Consider the following 18,387-nt stretch of genomic DNA (forward strand, 5'->3'; position numbering starts at 1 on the left):
CCCCAGAACCTGGAAGTGGACCACCATGGTGTCCAGCACCTTTTTTCTCCTGTGTTTGATTGGTGAGTTCCCCAGAAGGCAAGGAACCCTCATGAGGATGCCTGGCACTAAGGAGGGGAGGGAGGCTGGCTGACTCTATGCCTCCATTCACCTCCATCTCCAGGGGTCCTATGCACCTCACTCTCCCTGTATCTTCCGATCCATCTCCCCTCTGTCTCTCCCTGTCACTATGTCTCTGTCCTTTCTCTCTCTGAATCTCTGTTTTGCTTATCTTTAAGCATCTCTCTCTCTTCCTCTTTGTGTCCTTTGGGTATTTCACTGTATCTTTATATATCACTGGGTCTGTGTCTCCCTGCCTGTGACTCTCTCTCTCTCTCTCTCTCTCTCTCTCTCTCTCTCTCTCTCTCGCTCGCTCTCTCTCTCTCTCCCTCTCTTGGTTTCTTTCTCTTGCCTCTTTCTTGTTCTTTCTGTATCTCTCTTTCTATCTGATCCACAGTCTCTAGGTTCCTGACTCTGTCTCTCTGGCCCATGCCATTGTCCTCAGGGCTCAGCCACGAGGGCACACAGAAGGTTTTTAAAGGCACGGAGTGTATCCCTCACTCCCAGCCTTGGCAGGTGGGGCTGTTTGAAGGTACACAGCTGCGCTGTGGGGGAGTCCTCATCGACCGCCGGTGGGTTCTCACAGCTGCTCACTGCAGCAACAGGTAAGCCCCCCACTTGGGTCCCTGCCTACTCAGGGTGGGAAGGGAGGGTGATGGGGAGGCTAGCGCTGGGGGGAGGGGGCTCACAGGAGTAAGGAGATGGTCCTGCAACAAGAGGGTCTGAGGTTAGACAAGAAGTAGGACTTCTTCACAATGGGCCTGGGGTGGACCTGGGTGGGGATCGGTGGGGTAGAGGTCAAGGGAGGGTCCTGGAATCTGTCCACCCACCCCCAATGTTCCCTCATGTCCCCCTTCCTTCCCATATGGAGTCATCAGTTCAGCATCTCCTGACCCAGTCTGAGCTGGGGACCCATGTCTGACCCAAACTCTTTGTGCAGCTTCAGAGGTTACCTCTGGTACCTCTCTGGGCCTCAGTGGTCCCATCTGTAAAATGAGGTCAGAGGTTACCTCTGGCGCCTCTCTGGGCCTCAGTGGTCCCATCTGTAAAATGAGGTCAGAGGTTACATCTGGTACCTCTCCGGGCCTCAGTGGTCCCATCTGTAAAATGAGGTCAGAGGTTACATCTGGTGCCTCTCTGGGCCTCAGTGGTCCCATCTGTAAAATGAGGGGATTGGGATTTGTAGGTCTGATGCTCTGGATTCATTTTCTTTTTCCAAAAGGGAAGTTTCAGACATGGAGAGACAGAGATATTTGGGGACAGGGAGGGACACCAGCAGGACAGAGTCCACTCATTATTCCCCCATTCATTTAGTTGACAGTGTTGATGGCCCAGGCCACCTGCTGGGTGGTGGGAACAGGGCAGTGAATAGGACTAATGGATGTCCCTGCCCCCATGGCCATCACCAGCTAAGAGAATCAGAAAGTGACACAGATGCGGTAGCATGGAGAGGAGAAATAGGACCAACACTAGAAATGGAAAGATGGCAATGGAAATAGAGACCAAGAGGTGGGAAGAGACAAAGAGAATGAGAGCAAGGGAATGAACAACCATCAGGGTGCAGAGCAGCAGAGAGAGGCAGGCGGGTCTGGGAGCCCCAGGCCAGCCCACCCTGCCCCTGCTGAGCCTCTGTGACCCCCAGCAGGTACTGGCTGAGCCTGGGGGAACACAGCCTCAGCCAGATGGACTGGACCAAACAGATCCGGCACAGTGGCCTCTCCGTGACCCACCCTGGCTACCAGGCAGCCCTGCGGAACCAAGACAATGACCTCCGGCTTCTGCAACTGGGCATCCCTGTTCTCTTGACCCGCAGCATCCAGCCCCTGCCCCTGCCCACGACCTGTGCAGTGGCTGGCACCAAGTGCCACATCTCGGGCTGGGGCACCACCAACCACACAAGGCGTAAGGGGGTCCTGGGGTCAGGGGTCACGATTGGCAAAAGTTTGTGGCATAGGGAGTCATGCCATCTCAGAGGAAGGGTGGGTAAAGTGTCACACGTCAGGATTCATGCTTTAGGGTCTGAGATCATGGTGCGTAGGGGTCTTGGGAGTTAAAGAGGTTAAGTGGTTGTGTATGGAGTTAGGAGTCATGGGTCAGAGATGTGGTTAGAGGTCAGAGTGATGTTATCAGACTGGATGGAGCAAAAGACATATGTAAATAGGATCTTGGGGTCATGGGTCAGGTACTCTGATGTTAGTCATTGTAGAGTTGAGGTCATGGGATCCAGATGTTGGCCACAATCCGAGGATGGAAATCGGGATTCGATCAAGGATCACTGGTCTGGGACTGGAAGCCACAGGGCTTGGTGTGTGGAGGTAGAGGTTAGGGGTCATGGAGTCTGGAGTCAAATAAACTAGGATCAGAAGTCACTTTGGAGGATTCAGAGCTGAGGTTGGAGGTTAAGGTGAAGACAAGGAACATGGGGCCAAGAGACAGAGAGAAGACATGAGGGCAAGTTGGGATCAAAGGGCAATAAGATTGAAGGTCAAAGGTCACAGTAGCTGGGATTGAAGGAGAAAGCCAGGTCTGGATTCACTGTATCTGAGTCATAGGCTAAAGGTCAGGGAGACGGGGCCAATGAATTGAAATCAAGAGCTACTGTGTAATCAAGTCATAATCTGAAATAGCTTGGAGGATTGTAGTGGAGGTCATAGGGAGGGGGTGGGGTATAGACTTGTACTGGGTTTCCTTGAGAAGAGGGATGTGCCCTTTTTGGGGAGATGAGGGAAGCTTTGGGGGATCCTGCAGCATCCATCTTCCATCCCCAGACCAGTTGTCAGACCGACTCCAATGCCTTAACCTCTCTATCGTCTCTAACGCCACCTGCCGGGCAGCGTTCCCCGGGAGAATCACGGACAACATGGTGTGTGCTGGCGGCATCGCTGGGGAGGATGCCTGCCAGGTGAGCGACTGCAGGCAACATTCGGGACAGAAAGTAGGGGAGGGAGAATTGGAGAGGTGGGGAAGGGGGAGAAGGTAAGTCAGGGAAAGGAGATGGGGAGAGAGATAAGGTCAGAAATAATGGGAGGTACAGGATGCGGGAGGGAGAGCCAGGGAGTGGAGGACAGAGAGAGGGAGGGCAGAAACAGAGAAGGAAAGATGGGTGGGGCACAAAGGGAGGGAGAGGAAGAGACAAAGACGATGGGGGAGGGAAAGAGGCAGCCGGCATTTGGAGCTCAGGCAGGTAGCCAGCCGGCTGTCTCTCCAGTTCTGAGTCTTCCCCATACCATCCAGTTGGTGCTGGCCCAAGTAAGACTGAGAGATTCCAGGATGGAGGAGGAAAGGGGGCTGGAGGACTCTCTCCCCCTGTAATTCTGCTACCTTATCCTCTCGGTCCTTCACAGAGGAGGCTGCCCCTCCCTACTGGCCAGGGCCCCAGCCACAGTCTTGGAAAGAACTCTTAAGGAGTCCCGCCCTCCTTCTCTAGAATTGGTCACTGGTACCGGTGCTCTCCTCCCTCATTGGTCAGGGTCCCAGCCATTTTCCTTGACACGGAGTCCCGTCCTCCTTCGCTCTCTTCCCCCATTGGTCAGGGCCCACCCATTGTCCTTGAGGGAACCCTCTACCCAGCATAGAGCCCCGCCCTCCTTCCCTGGCGTTGGCCCCTAGGGACAGTGTGTTCTTCTCTATTAGTTAGTCATTGCTGTTGTCCTCTGGGAACTTGTGTGTTCTTTTTTCTCTGCTGACGAGGCTTGGAGCCACGCTCCTCAAGGCCCAGGAATGGGTGAGGGGGCAGGAGGCTGTGGAGAGGAAAACTGGAAAAGGATTTCTCCCATATTCAGAGCATGCTTCTTCTCCTCTGCCTTCCAGAGTGACTCTGGGGGTCCCCTAGTATGCGGAGGAGTCCTTCAGGGTCTGGTGTCCTGGGGATCCGTGGATCCTTGTGGGCAAGAAGGAATCCCAGGGGTCTACACCAATATTTGCAAATACGTGGACTGGATCCGGATGGTCATGAGGAACAACTGACCTGCTCCCTCCACCTTCATGCCTCAGCTTGGGGGCCACTCTGACCCTCAGAGCGCCAATACCTCCTCCATCATCACCCCCAGCTCCCACTCTTCTTGGACTGGGGATCTTCTTCCTGGAACTCCAACTCCAGCCAGCCCTTCTGAGACCCATGGTTGGGGGAGGAGGGAGTATACAACTATCTGGAATAAATATAACTGGAGATGGGGCAGTGTCTGTCTGTTTGATTCCCCCTGCTGGTTGAGATTGGAGGGAGAGTTACCCATCAGTTACCCTACCCACAGGTGTAGAAATAGAGATCAGAGAGGGTGAGGGTTTTCCCTCAGGGGCCACACAGGAATGGACTAGAGAAAGTTACTTATAACAGTAAAAAATTAAGGCCATTTTTCTCCATCTGCCGCAACAGGAACACTGCCTAGAGCTTATAAGCTGAAATGGGGGAGGGGTGTGTGTGGACAGGATTGTTGGCTGCAAAATACCAAATGAAAACTGCAAAATCAAAATCCACTACCATTTAATTGTGTCTATAAAACGTAACATTCTTCCAGCTAGCCAACTGCAATTTGGCTCAGCTGGAGTTGAGCACGTATTATACTTAATGTGGGGTGTGGGTTTGCTTTAATACATCTGCAATGATGGAGGGTGGGGTGCAGCCTTGGAAAGCAAGAGGACCCAGCCTAGGTCTAAAAATAGTTCTGCCCACCTCTCAGCTTCTGTCTTCACAGCCTCTCCAGGAGTTGGAAAGAGAATTTCTTCTCCGCAATGAATGGAAGGGAAATTTGAGGTGGGAGAGGGTGAGGGGTGACTGTGGCAGCTGTGGGAGCATTTGCTGACTGCCTATTGTACTTGACTCTCCTGGAGTCATCATCCCAACCCCCTGAGGCAGGGCTGTCACCCCCATCTCACAGATGAAGAAACTGAGCCTCGCCGGGGTGGAGTCTCTCGTCCCACATCACTGTGGTAGGAAGAGGCAGTGCCGGGGTCTGGGGCCAGGGATGGCTGCTGTGAGAACCCAGGCCTACCCCGTAGTCTTTTTTTTTTTTTTTTTTATGCGGTACGTGGGCCTCTCACTCTTGTGCCCTCTCCCGTTGCGGAGCACAGGCTCCGGACGCTCAGGCTCAGCGGCCATGGCTCACGGTCCCAGCCGCTCCGCGGCACGTGGGATCCTCCCGGATCCCGGGGCACGAACCCGTGTCCCCTGCATCGGCAGGCGGACTCTCAACCACTGCGCCACCAGGGAAGTCCCTACCCCGTAGTCTTGCTTCACATCTCGTTAGGGGAGAGAGGAGGGTAAGACAGAGGGAGAACTAACTGATAACAAACAAGCTGGGAGAAGTAGGGATCCTCACGTGAGTTCTGCAGACGAAGAAATTGAGTTGGTTCAGATCTGGGAAGTCATCGGACCTACGTCACACAGCAAGTAAGTGCCACAGTGGGATTCTGAGGACCCTGGGGTCCTGGCAGCCTAAGAGGCTGGCAGAAGGCAGTGGAGGGAAGGGTCGCCAGAGAGGTAAAGTCCCAGAGGAGCTCTGAGGGTTGTGGTACCTGCCCAGGGCTGACTTCCCTTTCCTGGGCCTTGAATCCCACAGGCCCCAACCTGCCTTCCCCACCCTCCTGCCTGCCCCTTCGGCTGGCAGCAGCCCCACCTGTGTGACGTCCCAGTCCCCACACCCTGCTGCTTGGAATGATGAAGGGAGGGGCCAGAAGGGGCCAGGGTCCCACCTGGGCTCGGGCTGTGGGGAGGGAGGGGCTGGGAGATGAGGATGGAGAGGGATTTAGACACAGAAGTGGAGGGAGGGAGAGAAAGAGACAGGGATGGAGGCAGGCAGAGACAGAGACACAAAGAAAGATATAAAGCATTAGAGGAGATGTGCAGAGAGACACTGGGAGAGAAGAACAGAGTTAGACAAAGAGAAAAAGGCCCAGAGATACATAGGAACAGAAAGAAAAATGACACACACACACACATACACACAAAGAATTATAGAAATGTGGGAGAGGTAAAGAGAGACAGGGAAGGATGCAGACAGACGGACGGACACAGAGGTGTGGGGAAACAGAGAAGCAGAGAGAAGAGGCGTTTGGGGAGGTGACAGTGACAGGTGGGCAGCACCTCCAAGGCCCAGGGCTGGCCTGGGGAGGGCTCCCACACACCCCGCCCCCAGGGCAGTAAGGCAGGGTTGGGAAGCCCAGTCATCCTGGGCCTGCGGGGGAGGGGGTGTGTGGTGAGGGGGCACCCCTGCCTGCTCGCCTTCCTGGTGCCTCCCGCTCCGAGACCCGGCCTGTCGCGTCTGCCACCACTGCCAGGCCCCCAGAGCTCCAGCCCCAGAGCCCGTGAGTCCAGAAGGGGAGGGAGGGCTCCCCTCCAGGCACCTGCCCTGCCGAGTGTGCCAGGCCTCTGCCCCAGCATCATTTCTCCTTCTGCTCTGTACTCCTTGGGGTGGGGGGATTGTGTCTCTCTGCCTTGATCTGCATCTCCAGCAGCTGCCTCCCAACCTCAGTGTCCTGCAACCCCACCTTCGGTCACTGAGTCCAACCCTCCAGCCCCACTCCCGCTGGCCAGGGCAGCTAAGGACACTGGCCCTTCCAGTGATCAGCCCTTCTCTGCCTCACTGTTCTTCAAAGGGGCAGGGGTTCAGCAGGGTGGGGGCCAGAATGATGTCCCAGGCTGAGCCCCCTACTGTACCCCAGGTAGCCTTCAAAGGGCTCATATCACCCTGGCGTGGTTACTGAATGGAGCCTGGTTCCCTTTAGCCTCCCACCCCAAGTTGCTGGGCCCCAGGTCTCACGTGGGCAATGCCTTCCCAGCAACTTGGGTATGAGAGGCTCTAACTGGGATTAGGCCCCTGCAAGGCCACCCTCCATACCAAAGATTTATTTTAAAAGTTTGGAGGTTGGGATGCTGTGTAGCCAAGGGATTCCTCACACCTGGTTGCTTCTCCCTGGGGGGAGCCGGAGCAGGCATGGGGGAGAGAGAGGGCGTGAACCAGCCCTAAATCTCCCCATGGAGTGATTTGGCCCCTTGTCCCTCCTTGTTCCCAGAAGAACCTGGGGCCTGCCCTGCCCCCCTCCAGGCCGTGATGATTCTGCGATTAATCATGTTTGCTCTGGTGACAGGTACGATGGAGATGGGGATGGGCAGGGGTCTCCCTCTCAAATCTCTAGGATTCCCAACCCTCTATGTCTAGACGATGACGGGGCTGATATTAAAAATATAGAACAACCATAGGGCATCTGAATGGACATATGAGCCACAACAAGGTCCTGGATGCCCCTTGCCTTCTAAAGGTGTAATCTCTTTAGAGCTAGAATGGGGAGAGGTCCAAGAGGGTCCCAGAGGAGGGACCGGGGCAGCTGGGGTGGTGTGGGAGACATTCAAAGAGCTCAGGAAAGTGGCTACTGACCGACGGGTGTGGAAGGATTTCGATCATTTAATACCCAGCCTGTCCATTCAGTGCGTCCCCACAGGACACCAGGCTATGGTCCTCCCCCCGCCGCCCCATTTCTGGGAGTCGTCTCATGGCCGAGCCACCTCTTTTGCCCTCACCCTCTCTAGGACATGTAGGGGGAGAGACCAGGATCAATAAAGGATACGAGTGCTCTCCTCATTCCCAGCCGCCCTGGCAGGCGGCTTTGTTCCAGAAGACACAGCTGCTCTGTGCGGCAACCCTCATCGCCCTCCAATGTCTACTGACAGCAGCCCACTGCCACAAGCCATGAGTGCGGGGGGCAGGGGCGGGGCTGGGAGGGGGCTGGAGATGGAGAGGTGGATAGAGAAGGGCTGGGGGATGGGGAGAATGTGTATGGGGTGGGGAAAGTGGGGTCAGAGATGGGCACTGATGATGGGATTGGGTTGGGATTGAAGATGGAAGGATGAATGATGTTGGAACTGGCACGGTGTTGGGAGTGGGGTTGGATGCTGGGCTGGCGATAAGGTTTTGTTGGGAGACGGGGATGAGTTTGGAAGTGGAGCTATGTTTCTACATTCTCTTCATCTCGCCCCTTCCCCCCCCCCCCCACAATGTCACTCTCCATTTCCTGTCTCTCCTTCCCCTTCCATCTCTGACCACCATCTCTCTCACTTCAACTGATATGTAGCTCATCTGGGAGAACACAACCTCCAGTGACGGGGTGGCTGTGAGTGCACCCAAGCAGCCACTGAGTCCTTCCCCCACCCAGACTTCAACAGTAGCCTGCCCAACAAAGCCCACCGCGATGACATCACGCTGCCAAGTACGGTGGCCCCGGCCTTCGTCATCTGGGCCGTGCGACCCACAGAGTGTCATCACACTGTGTCACTGCTGGCACCCGCTGCCTCATTTCCGACTGGGGCACCACGTCCAGCCCCCAGCGTAGGGGCTCCAGAGAGGAGCATGATGGGGTGTGGGGTGGGGGAAGGTGTTTATGATTGTGGAAGGAAATAGGGAACCAGAGGAACCTTCAAAGATGAGATTCATAGTGATACAAGAGGGTGCTACCTGGAGGTGTCAATAGTGGGATAAGTTGAAAGGAAGAGTGGAAAAGTAAGGGCTGGGGAGGGCGGAGACAGAAGTTTGGGCCTTGGATTGAGGCAGACATGATGTGCAATTTCAGGTCCACAGGTAGGTCCTTAGGCAAGTCTCTGAACCTTGGTTTTCTTCTCTATAAAATGAGAATAATCACATCCACCTACTAGAGCTGGATTAGACATAATGTTTATAGAGCAACTGGCGTAAAGAATTTTACTTGATAGGGTTACTGTTGCTATGGTTACAAGCAGAGAGGCGGGTTGACTGCAAGCGAGAAGGACAGGAACTGGATTCAGAGCAAGGTCCCTGGTTCTCTGCTGGGTTCAGAGCAAGCCCTGCAGTGTGGGGAAGGGGAACAAAGGGATCTAATTTTCTGTACCCCCTCATGTCATTTCTACAGTGCACCTTCCCCATACCTGGCGATGTGCCGACATCACCGTCTTCGAGCACAAGGAGTGTGAGGACGCCTACCCTGGGAACATCGCAGACACCATGGGATGTGCCAGCATTCGAGAAGAGGGCAAGGACTCCTGCCAGGTCAGAGGGCAGGGCTTGGGTCTCCAATCACATTTCCATTCCCGTCTCCAACCTCAACCGTGTCTTCATCTACATCCACAATCTCATCCCCAACCTCAACGCCACTTCCCCCTGCAACCCCAAATCCATCTCCACTCCCAGGTCCCATTCCTAACATAAACACAATTCCCAGCTCCATCCCCAGTCCCACCCCTATTTCCAACCCTAACCATCCCCAAATCAATTTTCGACCCTAACCCCATCTTTGTTCTCACCCATAACTCTAACCTCATCCTCAATCCCATCGCCAACCCCATTTCAACCTCCACCTCACTTTCAACACAATTCCCCCCTCCTCCCTAACACCATGTCCAACCCTTTCCCCTCTCCCGAGGCCTCCCCTCCTCTCTGACTGGTTCTCTTCCTCCCCATCTCCAGGGTGATTCTGGGGGCCCACTGCTCTATAATGGGTCTCTTCAAGGCATCGTCTCCTGGGGCCACGATCCATGTGCCGTCAGCAGAAAGCCCAGGGTTTACACAAAGGTCTGCAAATATGTGGACCGGATCCAGAAGACTATAGAGAACAATTAGCCAGGACCAGCTCATCACGGCCCAATCACCTGATCCCTACTTGGTACCTGTTCATTCTGTTAATAATGAAGCCTGAGCCAAGACCCCTTTATATACTTTTCTGGGGGACTTCTTGACTATGAGAGATGCTGTACCTTAATAATTAATTTGGAGTTTGGAGTTAGGAGACCTGGGTTCTCCTCCTGCCTCATACTAACTTGTGACTCTGGGAGTGAAAATAGTTGTTTGGTTCACTGTTGTACCTCCAGTCTCAAACACAATTCCTGGCACACACCAAGGTTTCAGTAAATATTTACTAAACAAATGAATCTTTTGAATGCTTACTACGTGTCAGACCCTGGTCCAAGGGCTTTTAAGTGTATCCACTGATGTAATCTTCACAAAACCCTACAAGGTTGGTACTATTATTATTATACCCATTTTGCAGCTGAGGAAACTGAGGCACAGAGAAACGAAGTCACCCGTTCACGATCACAGAGCCAGCAAGTAGAAGAGCAAGGAATCTGAAGCAAGGTGATTTCTTAACTGACAAGCAATACTACCTCGATGAAGGCTCCCTTCCTTGGGACTTCCCTGGTGGTGCAGTGGTTAAGGATCTGTCTGCCAATGCAGGGGGTACGGGTTCAAGCCTGGGTTCGAGCCCTGGTGTAATGAAGACCCAATGCAGCCAAAAATAAATAATTTTTTTTAAAAAAAGACTCCTCTCCTTATCTGTAAAATCGCGCATGCAAAATACGATAGTACACAAAGTCAGTCAGCCTGCACACAGCTAAGACCCAATAAAAGGGAGCTATCATTGTTTTCTTTCCAACCTCTGCAATAGGTAATAGGTAGTTCATCAAGACCTGAGCAGGTCAGTACAGTAGCCACTAACCATACATGGCTATTTAAATTAAAACTGCCTAAAATCAGAAATGCAATTCTTCATCTAGAGGGGTGGTATAGGGAGGGTGGGAGGGAGATGCAAGAGGGGATGGACACGGGGATATATGTATATGTATAGCCGATTCACTTTGTTATACAGCAGAAACTAACACACCATTGCAAAGTAACTAAACTCCAATAACGACGTTAAAAATATATTAAAAATTTTTTTAATCAGAAAAAATAAATGTAATTCCTCAGTTGCACTCACCACATATCAAAAGCTCTATAGCCACACGTGGCTGGTGGCTACCGCGTTGGATAGCGCAAACGGAGCATTTCCATCACGGCGGAAAGTTCAACCGAACGGCACTGTGCTGTACAGCCTCCAGAGTTAACTGACTCCTCGCTGGAGAAGATGCTTCACAAATAGTCCAGAACTCGGGGTCTCTTCTGATGTTCTGCTCACCTTGCAGGGGAGGTGGTGGGTATGAGCAGTTAAGAGCCCAGAGCTGGAACTGGGCCTCTGGGTTGTTAAATGGACTTGCTGTGTGACCTCCTGTCAGTCACTGCCCTCTCTGAGCCTCCCATTCCTCACCTGAAATGAGGGAGCTGGCTGAAGTGACACTGATGCCCCTTGTAGCTTTTGGCCTCCTGTGATTCACGGGCCTGTGTGTCCCCTGGAGACATGAAGAGGGCAGGAAGTATGTGAAGTGACCACACATGGGCTAGTTGCTGGGACACACGACGCTGCTCTGGCCGTGGATGAGGGCTCAAGCACAGAGCATCCCTCTGGGTCTGCATCTTCCTCTTCCCTCTCTGTGTTTTCTTTCCCTTCTTTGTGTGCATCTCTTGTTCCTACTCTTTCCTTCGATCTATCTTATCTCTCTGCCTCCCTCTTTCAGGGTCAGCATTCTGGCTTTTCTCATTATGCCACTCTAGGTGTGCACGTCCCTGTTTATTTATTTTCCTCTCTCTCGCTTACAATCATCGGTCTCCGACACTATCCCCGCGACCCCCACGGCCCCTGGCAATGTGGCACCCTCTTTCCCCATCTGCGAAGACTTCTTGGAACAGGGACCTGGGGAATCTCCATGAAATCCATCTCTAAAAAGGGTGTTTCGGGCACTGGGAGAAGCCTGTATTCCCGGGCCCCTCCCAGAGCAGGAATCTGGGGCCCAGGTTGGGTGCCAGCCTCACCCAGGGTGTAATTAGGGAGAGGGAAAGGGAGGAGGTAAATCCCTGGGGGGAGGGTGGGGAAAAGGGCTCTTCGGGGTTAAAAGGGAGGGCCTGAAAGGGGTCCCTGGGCAGAGGATTCCGGCGGCCCACACGGCAGGACTGAGGCACTTCCCCTCCACGACTCCCAGGTGAGCGGCATGCACCTCACCTTGGTTGGGGTGGGTCGCGAGAGCACAGGTGGGGACTCTCACAGGTGGGGTAGCGGGCAGGAGACTTGTTCCAGCCTTAGTTTCCTTATCTACGGGACGCACTTCGGAGCCTCGAATCCCCAGCCCACCTGTGAAGGCAGGCGAAACCCGAAGCGCTGAGAGGCTGGCAGCCGGGACAGCCCCGGCCAGGAGAGCGCTCCCCTCGGGCGTAGGGAGAGCAGGACGCCAGAGCGGCGTCATTAGGGTATTTGCGCCCATTACGCCTGTTCAGGCCCCGATCGCCCGTCTGCCCACCCCTGCGTTGGTCGGCCGCAAGTTAAACGGGTCCCGCGGGCTGGGGTGGCCCAGGATGGGCGGACGGGCGTGGCAGGCTGGGGTCTCTGACCCGGCAAGTGTTTTGAACCGTCCCCCGCCCACCCCCAGCCCCCAGCCTAGGTCCTGGCCATGAGATCCTCACACCTCCACCTCTCCGCCGCCTCCGGCCCTTGGGGCCTCGAGAACCTTCTGCTGGCGCTACTGATGGCGCAACTCTGGGGTGAGGCCGGGGACAGGGCTCGGCGGGAGGCGCCGGACACCGGGGGCGATGGCAGAGTGGGCTCTTATCACCAAGCCCCGCACACTTCTCCTCCCCTTGGGACCCCAGCGCTCACCCACAGATCCGGAGAAGTCCCGCCCCAAGTCAGACCCGCCCCTCTTCTAGCTCCGCCCTAGGTATCCCGCCCCCTTCACTCTTCCGAGATCCGTACTCCCCCTTTCTCCTCGCCGCGTCCTTTCCCCGCCCCTTCTTACTTCGCCCGATTTTACCCCAAGTCTTGTCTTAAGAGCCCGCTGCCCTCACCCCTTCTTCCGGCGAGTTGCGTTATTCCCGCCACTACTTTCACCCACCAGGAGCTGCTTTCTATCCCCGCCCCTTTCCGCCCCGCCCACCTTAGCCCCGCCCCTTCTGCCCCGCCTTGTTGCGTTCCTGACCTCTTCGAGCTCTCTGCAGCGTCCCTGCTCCTCCAGACGCAACCTGTTAGGTCTCCTTACTCCATTCTTAACCCCGCCTCCTTGCCCTTTCACGCCGTTCTTCTCCGCCCACTTCCATTCAGTTCCTTCAGGATCCCCAGTTTCCACATACACTCTCGGGTTCAGGCTGTGCCCGCCCGAAGCCCCGTCCCATGGCCCCACTCGGATCCCACACCCAGTGCTTGCCCTGCTGTCCTGCCTGCTCTGATCGCCACCTCCTTCCTTTCTCCAGTCGCGGAGGCTCTGCTGCTCCCCGGAAACGACACGCACCCGCGCTCCGTGGCCTCCGGCGCCCCTTGCCCTTACAGGTCGCAGCCCTGGCAGGTGTCCCTCTTCAATGGCTTCTGGTTCCACTGCGCCGGCGTCCTGGTGGACAGGAGTTGGGTGCTCACGGCTGCGCACTGCGGGAACAATAAGTAGGGAGAGCTGCTTAGGGACGCTACGGAGGGGCTGTGGAGGCAGGCCCCGGGGAGAGGGCGGGAAGGGCTGGGGTACTTGAGGGTATGGAACTAACAGCTCGATGTGGGGTCGGTCCTGGAGGGCTTCCTGTAGGAGGAGAGGTGGGCTTGTGCTGTGGCCACGAGGGGGCAGTGTGGTCTTTCTCAGAGTTTCTGGGCCCATCCAGAGCCACTGAGCAGCTGATTCTGCTAGGGTTCCATTTAGGTGTAGATAGTTGTTTGCAGCAGACAGAAGCCAGGATCTGGTGTGGTTAGGACTTCAGAACTGAAAGAAATTGTTCATCTCATGAGTCCCCACTGAGGGAGGAAGAAAAGGGTAGGTTTACCAAGGTAGACCCTCTGCCTTCAATTCCTGCAGAACTTAGGGACCCAAACACCTGATCGTGGTTCCCCATGTCCCCCCGGATCAGGTCTCCAGCTCCCTTCTCCCCTACCCACTCCTCCCTCAGACCCAGGAGTCCCAGCCCCCAGGCCCCTCCCCTGCCAGGACCCAAGTGTCTATCCCCACCCCACTGCCTGTACCCTCCTTCCCAGGGACTCAGGCTTCAGTCTCAGTCCCAGTGAAGGCTTTGCATCCATAAGACTCTTCCCTCCCCAGGCCTCTGTGGGCTCGAGTTGGGGATGACCACCTGCTGCTTCCCCAGGGAGAGCAGATCCGCAGGACGTCTCTTCCTATCATCCACCCCAAGTACAAGGGCTCGGGCCCCAACCTGCCCAGGCGAACAGATGAGCATGACCTCATGCTGCTGCATCTGGCCTGGCCCGTTGTGCTGGGGCCTCAAGTCCGTCCTCTACGCCTGCCCTATCGCTGTGCCCAGCCCGGAGACCAGTGCCAGGTCGCCGGCTGGGGCACCACAGTCTCCCGAAGAGGCAAGAGCTGGGGACCCTGGGGCCTGTATCTTGGGGAAGGAGGACGAGGGGCCTGGACTCCTGGGCCTGAGGGAGGGGCATTTGGGAGCCTGAGGCCTGAGTTGGGAACAGTCTGGGTATCTGGGCTCCTGGATCCCGGAGGACTGGGGGCCGGACCCCAGGATTACCTGATGTTTTCTCCCATCAGTGAAGTACAACAGGCGCCTGAGTTGCTCCCGTGTCTCTATCCTGAGCCCTGAAGAGTGTGACACCTTCTATCCTGGCGTGGTCACCAACAACATGATATGTGCAGGGCTCAGCAAGGGTCAGGACCCCTGCCTGGTAGGAACTGGCCAGAGAGGGTCTCTGACTCATGGGAGCAGCAAAGGGAGGTTATGGGAAAACAGACATCCCCAACCCCATAGCCACTCCCAGCCCAATTTCATCCCCACGTCCAGCATTATCCCATCCCTACCCCAGCATCAACCCCATGTCCAACTCTACCTCCTTGGGTCCACCTTCTCATGCCCAACCCTGTCCCCAAGTCTACTTTCAAGCCAATCCCCAGCCCTAACCCCCTTCCCACCCCATGCTCAAGCCTTGCCTAAGCCCCTACCTCAGCCCTATCTCTAGATCCAGCTCCATCCCTCACCTACCAAGAACTACAATCCCAGCTCCATCGACTCTCCATTCTCATCCCCCACCCAATGCCCCCAAACCCCAAGTCCAACTCCATCACAACCCCACCCCACCCCCAACCCCAACCCAGCTCCAACCCTACCCAACACCTCCCTTCCCCATCGCTACCCCAGCCCCCAAGTGGCAGCCTTTCCACTGGTGTATTTATTTGATCTCTCCTTCCTCCCACCCCCAGAGTGACTCAGGTGGCCCTCTGGTCTGTGACGAGACCCTTCAGGGCATCCTTTCATGGGGCGTTTACCCCTGCGGCTCTGCTCAGCATCCAGCTGTCTACACTGAGATCTGCAAATACCGCGACTGGATAGAGAAAACCATCGGCTCCAAGTGACACAAAGGCCCTGCAACTGCTTCGCCATCTGCCCTCTTCCTCCTTCCTCCCCTCCTTCCCCCGCAGAAAGCTGGACTCTCCCCCTGCCCCACTCAAACTTCTGTCGCCCATCCACACCCATTAACATCTCTTGTCTTCCCTCATGCCTCCTGCCCACTGCTGCTCTCTTCCCGCGTTGAAGCCAAGATGCAGAACATGGTGGCGAAGTTTTGTTCGTGAGAAACGAGGAAGCCGGTGGTCACTAGTCTCTGAGAGAAGTTATCAATCACCCAACCTGGCTTCCTCCACCGCTCCCTGATGTGTGACCTTGGGCAAGCCAAGCGTCTTCTCTGAGCCTCAGTTTCCTCACCTGGAAAATGGGAACAATGAAGTGTGTACCTCATAAACGTGTTATGAAGAGACTATAACGTGTGTAGATTGTTATGGTAATTGTCATGCAAAGTACTAACACAGTGGGTAGTGAGTTCTGATTCAATGGCAACAGGTCCTGGTGGGAATGTGTGGATTTTGTGTCCTGGGGAGAAAAGCACAGGGGTACCCTACCATCCCAACCCCCCATACCATCCCCATCCCCATCCCTCAGGGCTGACGGGAGAATTACATTCCTCACCCTCCTGTCAAGTTCCATAAAGCACCTCTTAACCACTTCCTTCTTCCCTCCCACTGTTTCCCATGTCTGAGTCTACCCAACACCTGTTCCTCCGGTCCCAGGAGGAACTGGGCTGTCTCTGAGTCATCTGGTACCTTCTGTGCCTTCCTGGGGCCACTGGAACACAAGGAACCTCACCCTGCATCCATCTCAGCCTCTAAGACCAGAGGACCTCACCCCACTTCAGTTGCTAAGGTTATGCAAAGAAGCCCTCTGAAATTTAGAGGAAATTTTTTGGTTTCTTGGTTAGATCCGTCCATGGCCATCCCCTCACCTACTACCGGCTCCAATTCCAGCTCTACCACGTCTCCATTCTCATTCCCTGATCCAACACCCAGACACCCTAAGTCCAACTCCATCCCCACCCCCATCCCAAATTGGCTTTGAAATTTTGTCCTGAAAATTGGGAGGAGGGCTTCTTTCCTGTCCCTGAAACTGTCCCTGTGTAAATATTCCCATGCTAGGGGCTATTATACACAAAATCCAGGCAAAGCTAACAGAAGTTTCAGTGTCTCCACTTAGCCCAGACTTTGGAGTGGTAACATAAGCAGAACACAGGCACAGTAGAAATTTTCCATCCAGCGCAGGTTGTTTTGTCCGCTTGCACACCCCTTCCCCCCCCCTTTTTTTTTTTTGGCGAGACTTGTGGGATTTTAGTTCCCCGACCAGGGATCAAACCCCGGGCCCTTGGCAGTGAGAGCACGGAGTCCTAACTACTTCCCTGTTTCCCCTCTCAGACACCAATTTATTTATTTATTTATTTTAAAATACAGTATTTCAGTTTCATTTTATTTTTTTTATTTTTAAATATTTAAATATTTATTTATGGCTGTGTTGGGTCTTCAGTTGCTGTGAGCAGGGGGTGCTCTTCGTTGCGCGGGCTTCTCATTCCAGTGGCTTCTCTTGTTGCGGAGCACGGGCTCTAGGCGCGCGGGCTTCAGTAGTTGTGGCTCGTGGGCTCAGTAGTTGTGGCACGTAGGCTTTAGAGTGCAGGCTCAGTAGTTGTGGCGCACGGGCGTAGTTGCTCTGTGGCATGTGGGATCTTCCCAGACCAAGGCTCAAACCCATGTCCCCTGCACTGGCAGGTGGATTCTTAACCATTGGGCCACCAGGGAAGCCCACACCAATTTATTGAGCACCTGTTGTATGGCAGTCTCGGTGCTGGGCGCTGGGAACACAGTGGTGACCGCAAGGTCCCTGCCCCACAGAGCCCACAGGAGATCGGGGCACAGGCTTTGAGCAGAGACTACACAGCTCTCTTCCACTGACCATACCCCCACTCCTATTAGCACACCCAGGAAACATCAGTCAGGCTTATCAGCTGAGTTCATTATGCAAGAATCAGAAGCGAAGTAGGTGGGAACTCAAAAACTCGATTCATTTTTAAAGGTAATTCACCCATTCCTTTAGTCACATCATAAATGTTTACTGAGCCATGTCCTATGCCAGGTCTTAGAGATGAATCAGAGTGAGCCCTACCTTCAAGAAGCTGCTAGTCAGATCAGGAAGCCTTACATTCTTGTCATTTGGGTCTCCATTTAAAGGTCACTTCTTCAAGGAGGCCTTCCAGGATTGCCCTGGCTAAAGGGGTGTCCCCCTGTACTCCTCCTCCCTGGCCACTAATCCATTGCTCTGTTTATTTCTTTTGCAGCACATGTTATAGCAAAAATGATCTCATTTATCTGTTTACTCCATAATGGTCTGTCCCCTACTTCCCCTCACCCAGTCAATGTGGGCAGGGACTCTGATTTATTCACTGTGGTTTTCTAAGCACCTGGTCTGATGCTTGACACACAGAAGGCATTTAACACATTTTTGAATTAACAAATAACACAAATTGATCAGTGCTGTAACAGAAGGAGGCATAGGGTGCCCCAAGAGGGCCTAAGGACTCCTCCTGAAGGAATCGGGGAAGGCTTCTCAGGTGAGGGGATATATGCATGGGGTTTTAAAGGATCAGTAGGAGTTCACCAGGAAGAAAACATATTTCTGTAACTCACTGTGTGACTTGAGCAAAAAACTTGAATGCTCTCTCTACCACAGTTATCCCCACTATGAAATAGAGATTGGTTAGACTCTTGTGAGAATTAAATGAGAAAGCATACATGAAATGTTTAGCCAACTGCCTGGCACAGAGTAAACAGTCAATAAAGTTAGCAATCAAAATGTTCTATAGGGCTTCCCTGGTGGCGCAGTGGTTGAGAGTCCGCCTGCCGATGCAGGGGACATGGGTTCGTGCCCCGGTCTGGGAAGATCCCACATGCCGTGGAGCGGCTAGGCCTATGAGCCATGGCCACTGAGCCTGCGCGTCTGGAGCCTGTGCTCTGCAACGGGAGAGGCCACAACAGTGAGAGTCCCATGTATCTCAAAAAAAAAAAAAAAAAAGTTCTATAAAGCAGTTAGTATGGCACTTAGCACATAGTGGGTATTTAGTCCCTGGTCTCGAGGACTTCTCAGTCTGCAG

The 18,387-nt window shown here is 54.3% G+C and overlaps 3 protein-coding genes across 3 annotated transcripts; all 3 read left to right on the plus strand.

The window, feature by feature from the left end:
* Positions 1-25: 25 nt before the first annotated feature.
* On the plus strand, positions 26-4,065 carry LOC116743849 (kallikrein-12-like). The gene is made up of 5 exons (XM_032612917.1): positions 26-62; positions 545-704; positions 1,742-2,001; positions 2,868-3,001; positions 3,910-4,065. The coding sequence occupies exons 1-5, from the start codon at positions 26-28 to the stop codon at positions 4,063-4,065; spliced, it is 747 nt and encodes a 248-aa protein (XP_032468808.1).
* A 2,020-nt stretch (positions 4,066-6,085) lies between these two features.
* Positions 6,086-9,680, plus strand: KLK11 (kallikrein related peptidase 11). The gene is given in 7 exon segments (XM_032613365.1): positions 6,086-6,167; positions 7,108-7,182; positions 7,622-7,781; positions 8,153-8,337; positions 8,340-8,417; positions 8,974-9,110; positions 9,528-9,680. Coding segments are annotated over 7 exon segments (870 nt in total).
* Positions 9,681-12,376: 2,696 nt separating this feature from the next.
* On the plus strand, positions 12,377-15,580 carry KLK10 (kallikrein related peptidase 10). The gene is made up of 5 exons (XM_032612895.1): positions 12,377-12,467; positions 13,173-13,356; positions 13,997-14,268; positions 14,456-14,589; positions 15,122-15,580. Exons 1-5 carry the CDS (start codon positions 12,377-12,379, stop codon positions 15,272-15,274), a joined length of 834 nt encoding a protein of 277 aa, XP_032468786.1. The 3' UTR covers positions 15,275-15,580.
* The last annotated feature ends 2,807 nt before the right edge of the window (positions 15,581-18,387 follow it).

This window comes from Phocoena sinus, chromosome 19 (assembly GCF_008692025.1).
Source record: "Phocoena sinus isolate mPhoSin1 chromosome 19, mPhoSin1.pri, whole genome shotgun sequence".
NCBI lineage: Eukaryota > Metazoa > Chordata > Mammalia > Artiodactyla > Phocoenidae > Phocoena > Phocoena sinus.

Coding starts and splice junctions, on each gene's coding strand:
- LOC116743849 (XM_032612917.1), top strand. CDS start 26: ATGGTGTCCAGCACCTTTTTTCTCCTGTGTTTGATTG. Junction 2,002..2,867: donor CACCACCAACCACACAAGGC/GTAAGGGGGTCC, acceptor TTCCATCCCCAG/ACCAGTTGTCAGACCGACTC. Junction 3,002..3,909: donor CTGGGGAGGATGCCTGCCAG/GTGAGCGACTGC, acceptor TCTGCCTTCCAG/AGTGACTCTGGGGGTCCCCT.
- KLK10 (XM_032612895.1), top strand. CDS start 12,377: ATGAGATCCTCACACCTCCACCTCTCCGCCGCCTCCGGCCCTTGGGGC. Junction 13,357..13,996: donor GCGCACTGCGGGAACAATAA/GTAGGGAGAGCT, acceptor TTCCCTCCCCAG/GCCTCTGTGGGCTCGAGTTG. Junction 14,269..14,455: donor CACCACAGTCTCCCGAAGAG/GCAAGAGCTGGG, acceptor TTCTCCCATCAG/TGAAGTACAACAGGCGCCTG.